General features: G+C 35.0%; 3 protein-coding genes across 5 annotated transcripts; 2 read left to right on the top strand and 1 right to left on the bottom strand.

Annotated features, from left to right (window-relative positions):
* Positions 1 to 89: 89 nt before the first annotated feature.
* Positions 90 to 1,626, top strand: LOC138698476 (protein YIPF1). The gene has a single exon (XM_069824428.1). It carries the CDS (start codon positions 319 to 321, stop codon positions 1,252 to 1,254), a length of 936 nt encoding a protein of 311 aa, XP_069680529.1. The 5' UTR covers positions 90 to 318; the 3' UTR covers positions 1,255 to 1,626.
* Positions 1,627 to 7,629: 6,003 nt separating this feature from the next.
* On the bottom strand, positions 7,630 to 13,249 carry Lamtor1 (Late endosomal/lysosomal adaptor, MAPK and MTOR activator 1). Of its 3 annotated transcripts, none has more exons than XM_069824429.1 (5): positions 13,091 to 13,249; positions 12,705 to 12,781; positions 12,482 to 12,571; positions 12,177 to 12,393; positions 7,630 to 9,508 (listed from the first exon to the last, which is right to left on the bottom strand). In XM_069824429.1, exons 1-5 carry the CDS (start codon positions 13,130 to 13,132, stop codon positions 9,416 to 9,418), a joined length of 519 nt encoding a protein of 172 aa, XP_069680530.1. In that variant the 5' UTR covers positions 13,133 to 13,249; the 3' UTR covers positions 7,630 to 9,415. The 3 variants fall into 3 exon arrangements, with proteins under 3 accessions (XP_069680530.1, XP_069680531.1, XP_069680532.1); XM_069824430.1 differs by having other exon boundaries at positions 12,177 to 12,378; XM_069824431.1 differs by lacking the exon at positions 12,482 to 12,571 and having other exon boundaries at positions 12,177 to 12,378.
* A 61-nt stretch (positions 13,250 to 13,310) lies between these two features.
* On the top strand, positions 13,311 to 20,747 carry AsnRS-m (asparagine--tRNA ligase, mitochondrial). The gene is made up of 4 exons (XM_069824427.1): positions 13,311 to 13,468; positions 13,707 to 14,278; positions 14,366 to 14,831; positions 20,411 to 20,747. The coding sequence occupies exons 1-4, from the start codon at positions 13,325 to 13,327 to the stop codon at positions 20,678 to 20,680; spliced, it is 1,452 nt and encodes a 483-aa protein (XP_069680528.1). The 5' UTR covers positions 13,311 to 13,324; the 3' UTR covers positions 20,681 to 20,747.
* Positions 20,748 to 20,859: the final 112 nt, after the last annotated feature.

Raw genomic sequence — 20,859 nt, 5'->3', positions numbered from 1 at the left:
TAATTTTATTATAATTGTTATGGTTTAAGTAAATTGAAATGTACTTTCGTGGCATATTGAAACGTTTATAAATGAACAATTTTACATGGAATGTTGGTAGTACTGGTGCATTGTGGGCGATCTTTACGTGGGCAAGTTTTGAGGTTGTAAAACAAGTTTGGGTGGAAGTTTACAGTAATTTTCGTATGTGTAAGGATTATGACAAGCGTGAAAACAAATGACACTGTGAAATATACAGGTTGAGAGATAATTTAAGGTTGTGGAAATTGACTAAGAAGTTATTTTGCAGATCGTGTTAAGTCGATTTGTCAAAGTGACATGGCATCATCGAAACCTTCCTTATTAGATATGGAGATAGATACAACACAAAAGACTGCAGAATCGCAACTTCAGTTTCAAGAATTTTCTAATATTGGAGGAGCTGCTGAATTAGATGTGAAGTCATCGCATACATTAACGTTCAATCATTCTCCAGATACCCCAGGTTCAGACGGAGAAGGACCAGAATCTGAACTTTTAGGTGGTGGTGAAGGAAAGCAGTCGGCGTCATTTTGGACATTTGAATATTATCAACAGTTGTTCGACGTGGACACAAAAAAAGTTGTAGAAAGAATAGTATGGTCTATGATTCCTCGTCCAGGTGTTAGTTACTTGCAGCATCACATTAAACCAAAACCAGACTTATACGGTCCATTCTGGATTTGTGTTACTCTAGTCTTTACGATAGCTATAAGTGGAAATCTGGCTAACTACATCCATGTAGCGGACACGGGAAAATACCATTGGAGATACAATTTTCATGCTGTTACATACGCAGCCACGGCTATATTCAGTTATGCTTGGCTAGTGCCAATTGGACTGTGGGGTGTCTTGAAGTGGCGTGGTCAAGATACACGTCTTTCATTCCTGGAAATTCTATGTGTATATGGATATTCACTTTCAATATATGTTCCAGTTTCTGTGCTTTGGGTTATACAGATTGAGTGGTTGCAGTGGTTGCTAGTGGCAGTTGGTGCTACCCTCTCTGGCTCGGTGCTTCTGATGACTGCTTGGCCAGCAGTACAAGGAGATCAACGCTGCATCATACTTGCAGTACTACTGGGTCTACACTTACTTCTAGCTGCTGGTTTTATGTTGTATTTCTTCCATGTTCCACCAGTGATAGACACACATGTGATACCGGTACCTTCTGATCCATCACCCACACAAGCATCATCAACGGTTCCATTGCCATCACCTTCTTCCGAACATTGAATAAATTAAGTACTTTTGAAAGTATTTAAATGCTTATTAGATGTGTTCACTTCGTACTTTCCTTTACTGAGAGTATTTAACGAATTGATTATCAAATATAAGTGGAAAACTTAAGATATCACAATACACGCTGTTCTTTCATTAACAGTTATTGAATACACATATATTCCATTTGCTTTGTAATATGTTGATACTAAATGGAGGCTTAATATGTGAAAGAAAAAATTGACCTTTATGGTTAATATGAAAGTATTTTCAACAAGGTTATAAATTAGTGCTAAGATTTAATATATAAATAAATTGAATTATATATGTAAAATATCACAAAATGACGATTGTTAATAAATCACTGACAATATATATTTCTTGTAATTGAAATATTTTATCATTTCTCAAATGAAGGATGCAGGGAAAAAAACGAGTTTTGTCCACTCTTTTCCAAAAGTGAGTGGAGTAGAATTCCATACAGTTTAATTCTACAAATGACTCATAATGTAAATGGTCTAAGTGCTATGAGAGACTTTAGATTTGGCGTACAAAGAAATAATATGCTAAATTAAATTTCTCTCCTAAACAATTTGCCAAAGTGGACAAAACTAAATTCTTTCCCTGTACTCCACAAATTGATATGGTTTACTCCTGTACTGTCTCATAAACCTCTAATGTACCTATATACCCTTTTCTTTCATTTCCTTTTGGAATTTTCCAATCTCGTTCATTGGGTCTATTTAGAGCAATTATTGTAGGAGAATAGAGGGATAATGGACATGACATTTACTTGTACCCTGTATCATTTTTGCGCAAAACACTTGTCACTAATCTATCACAGTGGCGACTCGTACAAATTTTTGAGTGTAGGAAGTTACAAAAAACTGACCAGGTGATGTACAATGATGGTAATTATGACTTCATGTTAATTTCCTGCCATCTGAAATTCATACCCTATATGCATTATAAGAAATACCATGCAGTTGATTCACTGAAAAAAATACAATTACTAATGAATAAATGATTACGCAAATAAAGAATACGAATTCATGTCAACTCACCACATGGTCTTGGCTGATTGATAATTTTACTTGTAGTGCAACTCTATCCTCCTTTCTTTCTTAGCAGCAAAGATGTCGGTAACTTTATCATAAAACTTGGAACATTTGTAATTTCCTTGAAGAGTAATTTTTTAATAGTCATTGAAGCGAGTCCGTTGAGATGATCCTGAGCTGTGGTATTTCTGCAGTAGTATTTTATTCCAGTCTATCATGTTCATCAATTCTGTTTTCATATTTCAATCATGCTAACCAACAATAAAAGTAAAATATCGAAAATTGTTCAATTAATCTGTAGCTCAGAAGATAATATGCAAAGAGCCTTATTCAAATTAAATATAAGTAAAAAATTACAATAAAACAAAAGTATTTGCATTTAAAGGACTGGAAACAATAAGAGCAAAAATTATATTAGAAGGAAAACCTACCAAACAGGTCAACTGCTTTAATTACCTTGGTTGCAACATATATTTCAAAAACGAAGATTTTACAAATAAAATAAATAAATTTAGTTACATATGTGGTACAATAAGATGTTTAAAGACTATGCAGAAAGACACCAAACTTAAATTTTTACAAAGTAATAGTTCCTATGTTGATGTATGGTGCAGAATTTTGGATTCTAAATAAGAAAGAAGAACGCAGAATAGAAGCTGCAGAAATGAAATTTTTGAGAGGTGTGGCTGGATATACTTCATGGGTTAGGAAAAGAAATGATGACATTCGAAAAGAACTCAAAATATTCAAATTAACAGAAAAAATATATCAATATAGGAAAGACTGAATGGAGCATTTAGAACAGATGGAAGATGAGCGCATCCCAAAATTAATTTTTAATTATAAACCGAAAGGTATCAGAATTGTTGGCAGACCGTGAAGGAGATGGATACAACAGTTGCAATTCATAGGACCGGAATGAGTCAGTTACGGCTTAAGCCCTGAAGCTGATGATGATAATGTTCAATTAAACATTCACACGAATCATTAGCCATTATCAACTGTTACCTAACACTAAAGTACAGGTAAGCTTTCACAACTGTGACATATGTAATAAAACAACAAACACTGTCGAACTATAATAATTTTACCCACTATGACGAACACAATAATGAAAAAGAAGAAACCTGTTGTGAGATGACATGCTGCCATCCAGAATGTCAATCTGTCTACATAAAATTCAATATAAAATTAACCAAACCCATGTTCCTGGGGGATTTTATAACATTGCCAGTTCTGAACATGCTATATCGGTGCATATGCATTGATCATGCATGAGGAAGACCTCACGCCCGCATCGGGCTTCAAGGAATGTTTCTGACTTCCTACAACCTTATAGTATTGCGCAATACTCCCATTTACTGCGCTGGACCATCCACGTGTAGTGAATGCCATGAGCTTCCTCAGGCGGAGGCAACAGATTGGTAAAGAATGACACTACTTAGCCAATCTACCTCTTAGACAAATCTTTCAGTGGCAACAAACCGGTAGACTATGTAATCAAACTGATCATTACAAAAAGTACAGGATATCGCAGATGACGACACGGTAAGAATGTAGAAACTTCCTCGCCACAGAGATCTATCATCAAACCCTACCTAACCTTATCACTGACCATGGTGGTACTTGTCATTAATATATTATATCCTCGTCAAATGTTATCAGTGCCACTTGTCACCGATCCACCTCCTCTTCAAACCTTACTTAACCTATTACGAACAGTGTAAACTCATCTGGGTACCAGGGCATTCTGGCATTGAGGGAAATAAAAAAGCTGATGAGCTTGCAAGACAAGGAGCAACTACAAAATATACTGGATCAGAGCGAGCTCTCAGAATACTCAGGTATTCTGTTAGAGAGATGATTAAAAAGTGGTCCAAGATTGAACACTACAAAATATGGAGCAAGACACCAGAACCAAACATAGGAAATTATCATTATCAAATACGATGGTAGGTAGCTATAAGGCTGTCTGTGTTCATTGTGCTAACCACACAATACTCTGATACTGGATGAATGATCAGGCATGAAGACGTAAAATCAGCAGTCGACCTTGATCCTCTTATGAGCTGTTGCGTCATGGATGATGATGATTATTATTATTATTATTATCTATTCATGCTGTTGTGATAAGTTTCGAAAGATTCCACTAGAAGGCATACTGAAAACAGGGTGGCACTCAGGGTTGAAGATTCGAGTCTTGTGGGAGATGGGACATTAGATGCCCTAAAATCAGATGAAAAGAATTTTCAATACTCTCCGAACAGGAGTTAAACTAATACAAGTGTCTTTAACTATGGTAAACTTATTAATACAACAAATAAAGCCATTCAATTTTTTATATTTAATTCTTAAAAACTGGAGTCCTGCATAGCTATAATTTACTATTTTCTCTGCCGCAATTATCACTATATAGAAGAATGCAAATGAGTTGGCTTTGTTAAACTAAATGTTATGGGATTATCCAACACTTGCTGTAGTTCTCTTTGAGAAACGAAGGCGGTTTCAACAGATATTTTTCAAATGTAATCTTCATCTTACGATGTTTGATGACGTATACACCTCCGTTGATGTGACATATTAATGAATTTCTTTCATACCATGGCATGATTGTGAGATATTTTTCAGTTAATCCAAAATATTAAATATAAAAAACGAAGGTAGATATTCAATATATCCTTGCTTTATCTGAACAAGCACGACACTAATTTGTTCATAAGCCATTCATTATCTCATGAAACTTACTATACATGTGAGGGCAAAAATAAAGTGGAGTGCAAAGCTTCCCTCTCTCATTACATTTCCACTTATAACTAGTTAGCCTTTATCCCCGCCATAAGGTTCTTACTATGTGCTATACAGTGCATGCATCCATTTGATTTCACAAATAGATAACGAATGACCTATTTCATGTAATAATTTTGTTGAGACACAAAAATTGTCACTTAGTAATATAGTAAAGTCTTTTCAACTGGTGTAATGCTGTTCTAATATTACTACACTACTCAAAATGAAAATTGCAACACCATGAAAGGATGAAATGATAAAGCTGAAACTGAAGGTATAGGAAGAGTGTTTGACAGTGATGCAATAACAAATTCAGATTCCTCCATGTTCACTTCATTACAAAATTCAGTAGAGAATGTGACCTCCACGAGCTGAAATACAGTTTTGAATTCTTTAAGGCATTGAGCCAATAAAATTCTGGATTTCTTCTTGAGCAATGTCATTCCATGCTTGTTGAACTCTTGAGGTTCAATTGTGTAATAGTAAGGGGTGGCTGTGGAGAATTGTATATTCTTCAACCCATCATATTCCACAGATATTCGATCGGACTTGAAGTCCGGAGACCTGGCAGATCATGGTAGTGTTGTGATGTGTTCGAGAGCATCCATGGTGATGACTGCAGTGTGAGGACGAGCATTATCATGCTGAAATATGCTATTTTCAAAGTTCATCATGAGAGCAACAACCATTGGGTTGATTACCCTGTTAACATACTGTCGAAATTCAATTTGTCTTGAATAATCACCAATAGATATTTGACATTAAAGCCAGTAGCTCCCCAGACCATAATGCCTGATATAGGCTCTGTGTGTCTCAGCAATGAGGTCTTCTCGTCCATTCTCTCCAGTATGTCTTCATACACGATTACAACAATCATTGTGGTCAAGACAATATCGAGATTCATCACTAAAGATGACTCTTTGCCATTCTTCCTCCCAGGCGATCTTTCCTGATAACAGGCCAACCTTACTTCTCGTTGTTGGTGACTCAATGCAACATAGGATTGAAAGCCAGCTTGACGCAAGCAGTTACCAACTATGTCTGGCAACATGGAGAACCACAGTTGCGCAAATTTCAGCTGATGTTGCTCAGAGTTCCTTCAGAGACATCTGAATGATGCATCGATCCTCCCTCTCTGTTATCATTCTGCATGGTCCTGTGCCAGGTCTATGGCATCTGTCCCTTCATTTCACTATTGTTGCCATACACGTTGTACTGTAGATGTATTTCGACCAACATGAGCAGTGACATTCCTAAAAGATTACCCACTCTTACACAAGTCAACAATTTGACCCTCTCAAATTGCGAAAGTTGTTGATACTGCGCTCTTCTTCATCATCTGGACACATTTGACATCAGATCACTTCACTCACAGACAGTCAGGTACACATCACTATTCGCTGCATACTGGGGGGAGTTCGTCAACTGCCAATGACGTTAACTGCCTTATATACAATCCTATAGCGCTGAAATTGGTATTAAGTGTTGGCGTAGGCTTCTGCGGCTGGTGTACAGTACATGGTCTGTTGAGAAACTTTCAGGCTTATACCGCGTTGTCTTGGTGTTAATGCTTTAAGGATGACCACAACACAGCAGTTGAAACGTCAGCCACTAGCACCAATACAACGTGGTATAAGCAGGGGCATTTCGTCCTTTGGGGCTTTTGGGGCTCAGCCCTGCATGAAAATTTGCGTAATATATTATTTCAGATATTTATGAACAACTCTCAAATACAGAGGAAGTTTCGTTCTCTTTATAGCCAAGGTTTGGACTTCATCTGGGCGGAGGAGATGCTATGGTCTTCTATTGTAGAAGCGACAGATAAATTCTAGCCCGGAGATGCTAGATCCCCAATACAGACCTTACAAGGAAAGTATGACATAGTTCCTGGTTCGGCGTAGCGCTCGGTGCATGGAGATACTAGATCCTATAACACAGATGTAGCGAGTGAAGGCGCCGGGAGAGGGACGACTGTTGGGGCTCATTCAGTTCTGTCGTGGTCACGTTCATATCACGGTAAAATAGTGTAATACAAGTAAAGATAATGTAATTTTATGAGCAATAATGAAATGACTTTTTAGTTTTAGTACCAAGCATAATAAACTATAGTCAAATAGCCCTGGACAAATTCTAGGCCACGGGACTCCACTGGGTATAAGCCCGGAAGTTTCTCCACAGACCATGAAACTGGTATTGTTTACTTACCTTCACCTACCCAATTAATAACCTAAATTTAACAAACAATTCCTTCTTGATGTTGCAATTTCCATTTTGAGGAGTGTATATGTCCAATGACAAATCTTTGAAATCTGTGAGCGTTTTTCCCTATTGCCTATAAGTACATAACACTTACAAGGCTATCTTGGTATGATCAGTAATTAAAACACAGACCAGCTTCCTATGGTGCACCTGTAATGACTATCGGTAAATTTGTCTACACAACTGGCTTCATATGGATGAATGACGAACAGTCACTTGCCATTAGTAAAAAAAAAAAGTAATTAAAACTTAAATTGTAAAAATTCAGAATAATAAATAATTGTAATTAATATTTAAATCATTATTATTATCATATCATTATCATACAAAAATTAATCAGTACACAATCATTTTCATTCCAATTTTCTAGGATACATTTTTCATTTTAACTATATATTACAAGTCATGGCTAAAATGAAAAGTATAAACTTTAAAAGAATAAAAGTATGGTTTAGTAAGTATGTAAAAATGAGTCAGCATAGCATAGTAAGGGCCCAGATACATGATAAAAGATAAATACTACATAGGCTTGTATTTTTGCTGTCATGACCACAAATCTAGCATTTACTATTACAGAGTATGATACATCACGATCCTGTTATTGCCACGACATAGAGACAAACAGAATTATTTATATAGGCCAGAGATGGACAAAATATTCAGAAAATTAGCTGTAGAGAACAAAGTTGCATGGAATCACATGTAAGAAAATGTTATACCTTGAACAATGTATGTTTCATTTGTTTCACTTATTGAATTCCGATACACAACTATTGTTTCTGTCCTGTAAGTCATAAAATTTGACCATCCCTGACATACTGGTAGGCCCTTACGATAGAAATTTTTTAAAATCTTTATTCAGTGCTTGAAATTAGACTATGATGACAGACAATATCTATTTCTACTACAATTTTTGTTTCATTTGAAATATTATATAGAACGGTTTGAATTCTATGTGGAAAAGAAACTGATTTTTCTTAACAAACATTTGAAATAATTTCAAATATTGACTTGTATACAGTATGATGCAAGATCTTTTCGTTTCATTTATCTACTGCACATACCATTTTTTTTTTTTAAATGAAAAAATTACTGAATTCTGCAGCCGTGACTTATCATTCTCATAGTATTTCACGAAGTTTTAAATCGTAGTGAAACTCAGAAAAATATATACATATAATTTCAGATTACAAATATACACATTAGTAATATAATATTGACACTCAGTATTTAAACTTATTTTAAGCACTGAACAAATCCCTTATTTTTATGTACAGAATCTGACTAGAAATACAAAACTTACTTACCATAATACCAGTAAATCTCAATGCCTCTTATACAAAACACGTATGGTTCATTTTAAATGTTCCTAGTTTATGCATATCTCTTCATGGTTTCATACAAAGTATTGAACATCAGAACCTGAATCTAACATAACCTCAATAACTTAAAATATACATTACCGTATACAGAACTAAATTTACTATTAATATTATAACGAACCGTTGTCATTTCCTATTAACAATAATTAATAAACTCACCTTCAAAACTTCTATTCAAAAGTACAAGATAACCAAACGATATCAAAACATCAAACATACCAACAGGTGTCAAGTGTTACCTCAATAATGATCATCCAATTAAATAATATTGTAAAAAAGTTACTGTAAGAACTCTACTGCCTTACATTACGCTATTTTTTTAAGTTCTCATTTATAACAAGATGCAAGTGGTCAGACTCATTGTTATTGGGGGTTAAAAGACACAAACCCTTTGACGTTATGTATACTGATAGAGAGATAAGTCACTTATTTTTGGCTTGAAGAATGTCAACTTCTATGAGAAAACACACAGTCATTCTACTTTACCTGCACACGGTTTTCACATGCATAACACTCATTTGCATCACTTCACTTAGGAATTACATATACATCACACAAACAGTATGTCAGTTATCATTCATTACCATTATCACAAGAAGAATAGTCACACGCTCACACTGATATTGCAGCAGATGCAAAGCAATGTTCACTGTAACCGTAAGCTGTAGAATTTGATTTTGTTGCAAGATCTCAAGGAATTCTGAATGGCACTACTAAATCTTCTTTATGTTCTACCTTCAGTTCAGACAAAGCAGAGTTTGCCTGCTCTACAGCTGTAGTGATCTAGAACAATACAAACGAAGTTTTTCAACACAGTAAATTTACTTTACCTGCTGTGTTTCATAAGAAATTTAACCTGTAAATTTGTATTTTATTCTTAGATTTTATTAAAATGTGTGATAAACTAAATCTATAGCATACGCAGAATTTTGTCAAGGGAAATGTCTTTATTAAAATTGTTTACAATTTACAGTATCGGTATTTTAAATTTTGTGCATCATTATTATTATTATTATTATTATTATTATTATTATTATTATACGTAATTGATTAACTAGCAGACTTACTCGTTTTAATTATGTAAGTCTGTGCGGCTTACAGCTGTTTCGGTGCTTCATCACACTATCCTCAGAGCCTACTAGATCTCGGCGTCATCTCGAACTTCTCTGCCTGTTATGTGGGTGTGTTTGGTTGTTGAACGGTGTTGAGAAGTGGAGTCAAATAGTATGTGTGTGTACTGAAATTGATCTGTGTGTTGAGAATTTGATCGGGGTGTGTTTTAGTGTGTTTGTATATTTCGTATTGTTCTAGTGTGTTGCATTTTTGGTTCTTGGGTTGTATGTGTAGGATTTCCATGTCTGCATTTATATTATTGTATGTATGGTTAGCATTGGTTATGTGATCAGCGTATGTAGATGTATTGTGTCCTCTGGTTATTGCTTTAATGTGTTCTTTGTAGCGTGTTTGGAATGATCTGCCTGTCTGTCCTATGTAGAACTTGTCGCATCTATTACATGTGAGTTTGTATATACCTGTGTGGTCGTACATACAACCCAAAAACCAAAAACTCAACACACTAAAACAATACGAAATATACAAACACACTAAAACACACCCCGATCAAATTCTCAACACACAGATCAATTTCAGTACACACACACTATTTGACTCCACTTTTCAACACCGTTCAACAATAAAACACACCCACATAACAGGCAGAGAAGTTCGAGATGACGCCGAGATCTAGTAGGCTCCGAGGATGGTGTGATGAAGCACCGAAACAGCTGTAAGCCGCACAGACTTACATAATTAACACGAGTAAGTCCACTAGTTAATCAATTACGTATATTCAAGTGTTAAAAGTAGTGTACGCAAGATTCAAAATGTATTATTATTATTATTATTATTATTATTATTATTATGTTACGGTCATGAATATCCTTACAAAATCTTTGAAAGGTATTACTATGATGTATCGAAGTACGTATGATATTTCTGCGCAGGAAATCTGCATTACCATGTAGTGAAGAATGGGTAGAACAGAGAAAAATTCTCTCTGGCACCAGGACTCGAACCGGGTTTTCAGCTCTACGTGCTGACGCTTTATACATTAAGTCACACCGGATTGAATCCTTGAGAGGTAGAACTTAAACTGAGAAGGATTCTGGCATTTTACATATTACACTAATCAGAATTCAGATGTATACAAACAATTGTTCTTTCTCTGACACATATTGTCAAGTGAGATGTACTGCTGATAATAATAGATGTATATATCAGGCAGAACCTCAATCAGAGGTATATATTTATATTGTAGCCTAATATTTTTTTTAGGTTATTTTACGACGCTTTATCAACATCTTAGGTTATTTAGCGTCTGAATGAGATGAAGGTGATAATGCTGGTGAAATGAGTCCAGGGTCCAGCACCAAAAATTACCCAGCATTAGCCTAATATTAGGTAGCTAGACCTACAATAAAAGAAGTTTAAAAACGTCAAATCTTTAGCAATATGAAACAGTTTTCAACAAATATTTTTCAGTATTGATCAATCTTTGGAAAGTTTTCTTGTAAAATATTGAATTGGAAGAAAAATTTAATCGTATATAAGCAGCTTTTCGAACAAAGCAAATCAAGTTATCATTTAGCAATGACAGACTAAACAACTGTCGCTGCTTCAAGGCAATAAACAAAATATGACAGTGTAACATCGACTGGAGTTGTAGTGCGTAATATTTGAAATAAGAGGCAGAGATACTGCATGGTTTATTGAGCGCTTGTCTTAACCAAAACAGAGTTTGAAAGGACAGGGAAACATGATCACATTTACGAATATTGCAAATGTAACAGACACACACATTATGTGCACGTTGTAACCTACTGCTCAAATTTGCATTTAGGTTATTTAATATAACATCGCAGTAGTCGAAGTGTGGCATCATGAATGTCTGTGCAGAGCTTTATTATCATACATCCCAGAAAAGAGCGGCCGCAGCCAGCCGAGCCCTGCGTGGTTTCCGTGTACAAGGTTTAATTTTAGTTTATCAGAAAGAAAGTATTTCAGTTCGTTTAAATGAGTGAATAATCAAAAGGTTATGTTACAACTCAGAGCAAACGAATCTGGAATAGTTTGAGAAACTGGTTTGAAATCAAGTCCAGTCTTCAGAGTAATGCTAGCGTAAAACTTTCGTAATGTTATCAAAGTTATGCTGGTATTACAGAGAAAACAGCTGAAGGTGTGGAAGCAAAGTGGAAAGGGAACTACCTTAGCACAAGTGCTATTATTTCTTATAGTGGTACTAAGGGCAAGAAAAGAATTTGTGTAAAAGTTATCAAGGAATAGACACTGATTCACTTCACAAGTAACGACCCCACTACAGTTCACTGTTGGTACATAACTAAATTATTGTTGAATTGAATTCATTTTTGTTATATTTTATAATGGTACTTACCAAATGTAAGTCTTGCTGACTTATTGGTTCGGCTGCCAACAATTTCTCTGGAGCTGGAATGTCCACAAGAAGGCATGGTGGACGTCTTGGAGGTGTCCATCGTGACATGGATTGTAACTTCTGAGTATAATGTTTGACACGATCCAAATACTCATGTTGTTCCAAATTGTGGGAATCCAGGGCAGCTACATCTATAACATTACTGCAAAGAGCGAGACTAAATTTTACTATGACTTAGAAACTAAAACTTAACGTTAATATTGCAAGTTTCCTATTCGATACATAGCATGTTACACTTTACTTACGTTGCAGTCTCCTGAAGGATTCTGTTAAGGGCAGACTGTTCATCAGTCTTCTTTGGTAAGGAAGTAGAATAGCATCGAATGTAATCGTCACTAAAAAAACATTTCTCGAATTACTTAAAATCTGATCTGAAGGATACACTTTCAGTGAATATACAAATCAATAAAAATAAAACGCAGTAGGCTACAAGTAAGTAAACTGTAGCAATAAATCGGAAATAGTTACCTTTGAACCCTCTGTATATTTGTATTATTGCTAACAGGATCTACTAGTAAATGAGTTCGTTCATTGACTTCACCACCCTGCAACACAAATTAAAACACTGAAAGGTAAAGCATCTGGCAAATCAGCAAAACTTGGACACTTGAAATTATTTAACACTTAATCGTCACAGAAAAAAATCACATGTTAAATTTAGCTGGCAAATTATTTTTCGCTAGTACCCGTACTATTGTGGAGATCGACGATGACACTTAGAATTAAACGAATGAAGTCATATGACATTCAAAGATAGTGATGGGAGGGTGTTTAGTGATCAAATACGCTGACTAAAACTGTCGACAGTTAATATCAATAATCTTAAAATAGTATATGATGTAAAGAAATACTACCTGTGCAGAACCATCTTCTTTACAACTGTAACAACAACCCATTTTCAGCCTTTCTCTCCTGATTTATTAATTGCTATACATATACGTACTATAATTTCGTGCAATGTTCACTGTTATCATTTGTTTTGTGTCGTTGACATACAGACCCTTCGTAAGATGTCGCTATTGTAGCTTCAACATCATATCCTATCGGGACTATTCACCAATCAGAAGAGAGTATTTCTGTTATGAAGTATGGCGTCATGGGTGTTACGGAGTTTTCTTACGTCGAATAATTTTCGCAATGGCGTCTTTCACATTAAACGCAGGGCACATATAAACACTAGAATTATAGATGTATTCAAGTTACAGCCATTTGGATCGCATTTGTCCATTAAGGTTATTGTTTGTGTGTATGGTCATTGGCATTGCAAATGGCTTCTTCCATGCTCAGAGCAACGGGAAGGAAGAACAAACCATTGATCATTTTTTTAATGCGTTTTACAGTTCAGTTTCCAGGACTGAAGTCACCAAATGAGTGATCAGATTTCGATTTATTGCCACAATCCTAGTTTTTAAGTTTCCATTCTAACTCCTGTTTTTACACATGTATATTAAAGAAATTGATCTATTGCAGGGTTGGGTGAAAGCTATGAGAAAGATGAAAGATAATATATTCATTGATGTAAATGATGGTTCCTGTTCAGATAAACTCCAAGTTTTGATTCCAAAATCAAAACGACCAGAAAGTCTGACGTACGGTGCTGCAATCGAGGCTGCTGGTTCTCTAGTTATGAATAAAAATGGACAAATCGAGTTGGCAGCAGAAGATGTAACTGTAGTTGGCCCTTGTATTGTATTAGACGGTTATCCCTTTGCACCTAGGAAATCGTATCCATCGGATTACCTTAGGCAGTATCTGCACCTAAGACCCAGGACCAATATTTTTGGGGCATTATTGAGGGTTAGGGATAGAGCATCCTGTGCTATTAATGAACATCTACATAATAATGGCTATATTCACATACACACTCCTATCTTGACTTCAAATGACTGTGAAGGAGCAGGTGAGGTCTTTAGAGTGAAGCCAGATAGTGAGAATATGCTAAAAGAAATGGCAAAAGAAGGGCTGCCGTTGGATGAAGCATACTTCGATTCCAAGGCATTTCTTACTGTTTCTGGACAGTTACATCTGGAGGCTGTTGTTAGGTAAAGTTTTATTTAATTGTAATTTGTTGAAGTATTCCATAATTCTACATAATTCGAGGAAAATGCATTAAATAATCTGGTTTTCAGAGGCCTGAGTAAAGTTTACACTTTTGGCCCAACATTCCGTGCAGAGAATTCTCGGACCCGGCTTCATTTAGCAGAGTTCTACATGATAGAAGCAGAAGCAGCATTCATCGAATCATTAGATGAACTTGTTAAAATAATGGAATGTATGATAAAAGACGTTTCAAAGCAAATAATGGAGGATTGTACTGATGACGTGCAAATTCTACATTCATCAGATGGAAATGAAGGCTCCATAATGTCTGTTCTTGAGAAACCTTTTCAAGTCATGACCTATGATCAGGCTATTAACATCCTGGAAAAACATTCAGGGAACTTCACTTCTCAAGCAAGGACAGGGCAGGGACTTAGCAAAGAACATGAACTTTATCTCGTGAAGCACGCAGGCGATTGCCCTGTCTTTGTTATTGATTGGCCCCATGACATCAAGCCTTTCTACATGAAACAATGTGTACATGATTCTTCAAAGGTATTTAATTCGTTCTAAAAATAGTTTTTTTTTTACGTTAAAATGTCGAAATACGTCAAGTTCACTATGCAACTCTCAGTCAGTTGTAGGCCTAAATATTAACTGGTTTTAATATGAGCCTAAATAAAAGAGGAATTGGATAAACTAGTGCACGGGAAGTTAGGATTATTTTTGGAGTGAAAATCATCGAATTTAAAACAATAGCAAGACTTCAGTGAGCTGCGGTAATGTGTACGTAAACCATTTTAGCACAAATATCGAAAAGAAATACATCGTTTTTATTAGTTTGGTCCACAGCAAAACACTAATTTTTACTCCATTTGTAAGCTTATTGTATTTTTGGTCTAGGGAAAATACCAGGGGCGAATGCTAGTCACAAAAGTTAGGTTTGCTCTTTTATTCATAGGGGAAGATAGGAGGATATAATAATTCATAATTAATCAAAATAATCAGACCCACATAGCCTAAATAATTTTTTTTTATAATTATGAAATCATTATGAATCATGGATCATATTCGCTTATCAGATGTAGAAGTTCCATATAATATAACAAACATGGCCAACAAAACAATTTATTTAGTTTTTTTTCGACCCTGTCAACCAATGCATATTGCTGTATTGAGATGCACTGAACAAGCACACATATTCTCTATAATGTATGTCTTCTCTTGAATAGTTCTTCGGGAAAATGGATTTAATAATAAGGTTTCAATAACACACAATTCCGAACTCATTGCAATACTTCAAATTAATGTTTAAGAATTAATAATACATGCAGCAGCTAACACATGTATTCCGCTCATACAATTACATTGCACTCTCAAATCACAGCACATTCCCGCTGTCGATACTGCTCTGTGTAACGTTAAATAGTCGTTGGTGTAGCTCTCGGACCAGAGCTTCAAACAACACATGACAGAAGCATGTGCGCCTAGGACGGACTAAGGAGGAAGGCATCATATTCTCGCTATTTCTATGTCTTTCCTGTAGCTCCGAGAAACGAGCAAGCATTGTGATACTTGCAGTGTGCAACCTGCGGATGGTATTACGCCTATACAATGTTCCAAAAATCAAAATAAATTTTAATGTACGTAATCCCATTTTGAGAAATGCACATTCTACGAAAATATTGAGCTTGCGCAGCAAGCATAGCATGCCCTGAGAAATCGCCCCTGGAAAATACGTGTCTTTTATGAAAATAAGCCTAGTCTATTACTGTGGCTCACTGAAGTATAGCACCTTAAATATTAAACTTCATCTCCATTTTCAAAAAATCCCTTATACATTCCACGATTTTCATACCCAAAATCCTGTGTGCAAGTTTCCCGAGAAAAGATATCTTTATTATAAAAACATGGGTTATGTGCCTAGTGATAAAATTGCAATATTTTCCAACATAATAAGCTATCTGTTTTTTTTTACAGACTTTTTAACATTCGGTTACATTCTTATTTAAGAAAAATGGTGTTTATTGGTTGTAAAGCAAAAGGTGTGTGCACTATATGTTCGACTTTAACACTTCCAAAATGATGCTTTCACTCGCAAAACCCATTTTAGTGGACCAAAAACATGATAGTAAAGAAGACACCAATTTTTGGGTAGTTTAATTTGTGGCAGGGAGTAAAACCTGGTCAAACATTGTCATGATAAGCATTACTTTTATGGTAGTCCCTCTTTGTTTATGAGAAATTGTGGGTTAAGAACTTGTGTTTAAGAATAACAGAAAATCTTTCATTCATTCATACTCAGAACATACAGATCCTTAGATATTAAAAAACAAAATCAAAGTAAGGTTTTTCGCAGCAGAAATACTAACTTATAAAGCTCCACTGAAGAACTACGATTCTGTACTCTATTGATTCATGTCTCATCATCTGTAACTAGCCTTTCCATTCAATTCTGTCTTTCAGTTTCATTTCTATGCAGGAATTGGAAACAAATCTTAATATACTTTTATGATCTCTCACTTTTTTGAGCAACCACATTTTTCGATATATCAATTGGACTTGCATTATGGAATAAGCAGACATAGGCCTATACCTAAAAATTACTGCAGCTAAAACAGTAAATCTTATGTTACCTTGAATGAAAGTATTTGCACATCAGAAATTGATCACACTGCTCGAGATTGTGGGGCTTCCAGATCAGCTTTCATCAGCTCAGTCTTCTATTTTTTAATTTTTCCACGTATTCATGTACTCTTCTTTGTCGAATCTCGAGAACGGAGCCTCCATATTTACTTTCTGATTGCAAGCAACAAAGATATTAAACAAAGCCGTGCTGGTAGGGATATTTCAGGCAGATTAATGAGAGATCTACTGTCTGAGTTTAATAAATAAATTCCCTTTGACTAGTTTACTTTCCAGTGCATGTGACTTGTACATTGTTGCTAAATTGAATACCATAATTAATTACTGATTAATGATGTAAATTAGATCATCTGTCCTTTCATATTTACGAAATGTACAGAAACTTTTATTCTCAACATAAATTACTGCTCTAAGTCCAGGTGTATGACTTGCATATGAATTCCCATGGACACGAAAATTGCACAGTTATGCCACTAATCCAATCAAATTTCCTCAGATCTTTGAAGTACGTATTTTGTTCTTTTTACCAAGATATTTACATTTTACATCAATGTACAGTGTGACCCGCCAAGTGGTGTACAACTATAAAATGGGTCACAGTTCTGCCATCTATCCGCAATATGCGGAACCCGAATCACGCAAGTGAAGTGGGTAGGCATTGGATACACCATCGGATACACACATACACACACATTTTACATCAGAAAATAACTTCATTGTTAATCCTGAGAATATGATACACATTTTATATTACTGGGAGGTTGCCACTTAAATGTAGTTATTTGAATCCACATTTTAACGATTTTACAGAGATTATGAATGTTGGTGTCCAATATACTTAAAAGTTGAACAAGAATTTTTGTTCACTAGTTAATTATAATCTAAAGATTTTACTTCTTACTGGTTAGGCATATATTATTGCTTTGACCACTTCCTATAGAAAATCGCTATACATCAATGTGGTTTACAAATTGTGTAAACTTCACTCATGATTTTAAAATGGCTGAAAGTTAGATGATGGTCTCTACTCTACTCAGACATAAAAAAGAAAAAGAAACAGCACCAAAAGGAGCTATTGCTAATCCAAAACTAACCCCTGTTCACCTCTTCACAGTAACATTGAAAGTGCAGCTGAAACTTTCGAGACACTTTCAGACAAATTTACTAATTTTATCATGTTTAATTCGCAACTTATCTTTAGCAATTACTTCACAGTTCATTTCTATATGTAAGCTGACAATTTTCATGATTTAATTTGTTAACGTCATCTTATTTGTTTTGCATTTGTATAATTCACAAATGGAAAATATACATCAGTTTGTACTCATATTTCAAATTACATGGTTGAAGTTTTTTCCGAGGTTTTCCCTCGATATATTCAGAGCAAGTGCTGGGTAACTTTCAGCGCTGGACCCCGGACTCATTTTGCTGGCATTATCACTTTCATCTCATTCAGATGCTAGATAACCACAGTAGCCACCAACGTAGCTCGGTCGGCTAAGGTGCTTGCCTGCTGGTCCAAAGTTGCACTCGGGTGCAGGTTCGATCCCCACTTGGGCGGATTACCTGGTTGGGCTTTTTCCGAGGTTTTTCCAAACCATAAGGCGAATGTCAGGTAACCAATGGCGAATCCTTGGTCTTATCTTGCCAAATACCATCTCGCTATCACCAATTCATCGACGCTAAATAACCAAGTAAAAAAAAATAGTAGTTGATAAAGTGTCGTAAAATAACTAATTAAAAAAATAGTACTAATATTTAATATCAGAAACATGATTTTCCTAGTAATCTGCTACCATAACAATTTCGAACAAGAGACTGTTGTACATTGAGTTTTTGATTTTATTTGAATGCCTCCACTATTTTAAATTAATAAAGTTGATACTATCGCTGTCATACTATTCTTTTGTATGAATAATAAATTACAAGATGAATAAAAAAATCTACATAATAAATAATTAAAATGCTAAGGGTTTGCATTAACAGAGATTATTCAAATGAAATACTTTCAATTTAATTATGTTAATTATTTGCAGTTGCTACAAATTCTGATGTATGTCAATTTCTCATTGATTCATAAAAATTAGAGACAGGCAGAGCAGAATATAAATCAAAGAGATGCCAACTACAGTATTATGCTCCAAAATTAGGATCTGACAGAGTATAACTGTCATGCTCATTTCATTTTCACTTGAATTGAAAGGGAGAGTGCTGTATCTCATTGAGGAGTGAGTTGGCACAATCACTGCAGTCTTTCTAGGAATGGCTACCTCGCCAAACCCCTCCACCAATAATGACATTAATTTTAGCAAATGAGTTTACCAAATTTTAGTGACCCTTTCACGACCGGTTATAGTTTATGGCAGTAAGACATGGACGATAAGGAAATGTGATGAGAGTCTGTTAACAATAGCCAAAATGTGATTCATGCGAAGAACTGTAGGATGTTCATTACTTGACCATCGTCGGAATGAAGACATTCTCAAAGAACTTAAAATTGATTGTGTCGTCCTACAGCAATAAAGACTCCAATGGAAAGAGCATGTCAAGAGGATGGATCATACTAGATGGCTTAAACAAATCTTATGTCCCAAGAGGACGAAGAAATTTAGAATTACCTAAAAATACTGGCATGAGACAGTAACATTCACTGGGGTCTAATACATGAAGGCTTATTATTATTATTATTATTATTATTATTATTATTATTATTATTATTATTAACAGCAGCTTTATTTCGCCATGAATGTAGCAAATACAATAATGCTGTGTACAAGATTATTGCTAATTAAGATTGTGTATGACATTACATCGCATCTGTAAATTTGCAGATGAATAAAACAAATGTTTTAAAAATAACTTTTCTCAAAGTAGACAAACTTTTTATATATGCTTTTGCTTTGCAAGATGATCTACTCAAGGACAAAAGATTAGTTAACTGTCCAGTTTCGTGAAAATAATAATAATAATAATAATAATAATAATAATAATAATAATAATAATGTAATTAATCTAAATAATAATGTAGTTAAACTAAATGACCATTTTATAGGTACAAGGTATCACTTCTTAGCTATTGAGATTATGTTATTAATTTTTCACAAAAGCTTTGAAAAATTTTCATCAAAAAAACTTGGCCTTGTTATGAGTAGAGGGGTTTATTACGTACATAAAAATTGACTAAATAGGACCAACTCTTTACTTTTCCATCAGATGGAAGCTATTCAGGACTTACTCACCTAGAATTCCATTTGCATCAGTTGGGTTTGAACCTATGTACCATGAGTCCAACAGTGAGCATCACAACTAATAGATACTGAAGACATTACAAAAAAATTTGTATATGCATAGTGATTTCAATAATAATTGGTCATTATAAACCTACGTGCACGATTAAGATGAACATTGGTTGAAATATCGACTTTACCTGTTATGAAGTGCAGTATAATACATAGGAAGTGTTGAATCAACACCTGCTCTTTTTCTAGGTTTCAGCTGTAGACCTACTGGTTCCAAGAGTAGGAGAACTTTGTGGAGGCAGTCTTCGTGAAGACAATCTGTCTCAACTCCAGGATAAATTAACAAAACTAGGTTTACATGAAGTTTTGGAATGGTATTTGGAGCTCCGAAAATATGGAAATGTACCTTCTGGTGGTTTCGGAATGGGTTTTGAAAGATATTTACAACTGATACTTGGTATCCCAAATATTAAAGATACAATACCATTCCCCCGATGGCCACATAACTGCAAGCTATAGCATTATATTCCATCCAATTGTATTTTGCAGTAGTGTCAATTTTATAATTGATTAAAACATTTGTGAGTGTTGTCTTTTATTTCAAGCACCATGCACCCACCTCCTTTAAAGCTGACATGTACATATAAATTCAGGGAGCTGATGCTGAAAAGATCCTCATGTAAAATATGAATTGTTAT

The sequence above is a fragment of the Periplaneta americana genome, chromosome 4 (assembly GCF_040183065.1).
Source record: "Periplaneta americana isolate PAMFEO1 chromosome 4, P.americana_PAMFEO1_priV1, whole genome shotgun sequence".
Lineage (NCBI taxonomy): Eukaryota > Metazoa > Arthropoda > Insecta > Blattodea > Blattidae > Periplaneta > Periplaneta americana.
The sequence above is the reverse complement of the archived record's forward strand: the minus strand, read 5'-3'. Positions and strand labels throughout refer to the sequence as shown.

What these genes read in the sequence shown, in the direction of transcription:
- LOC138698476 (XM_069824428.1), top strand. Translation starts at nt 319, where the DNA reads ATGGCATCATCGAAACCTTCCTTATTAGATATGGAGATAGATACAACA.
- Lamtor1 (XM_069824429.1), bottom strand. Translation starts at nt 13,132, where the DNA reads ATGGGTTGTTGTTACAGTTGTAAAGAAGATGGTTCTGCACAG. An exon ending in ATCCTTCAGGAGACTGCAAC is followed by an intron (nt 12,394 to 12,481) that starts GTAAGTAAAGTG and finishes AGTAAAATTTAG; the next exon opens with TCTCGCTCTTTGCAGTAATG. An exon ending in GTCAGCAAGACTTACATTTG is followed by an intron (nt 9,509 to 12,176) that starts GTAAGTACCATT and finishes GTATTGTTCTAG; the next exon opens with ATCACTACAGCTGTAGAGCA.
- AsnRS-m (XM_069824427.1), top strand. Translation starts at nt 13,325, where the DNA reads ATGGCGTCATGGGTGTTACGGAGTTTTCTTACGTCGAATAATTTTCGC. An exon ending in GATCGCATTTGTCCATTAAG is followed by an intron (nt 13,469 to 13,706) that starts GTTATTGTTTGT and finishes GATCTATTGCAG; the next exon opens with GGTTGGGTGAAAGCTATGAG. An exon ending in CATCTGGAGGCTGTTGTTAG is followed by an intron (nt 14,279 to 14,365) that starts GTAAAGTTTTAT and finishes TCTGGTTTTCAG; the next exon opens with AGGCCTGAGTAAAGTTTACA.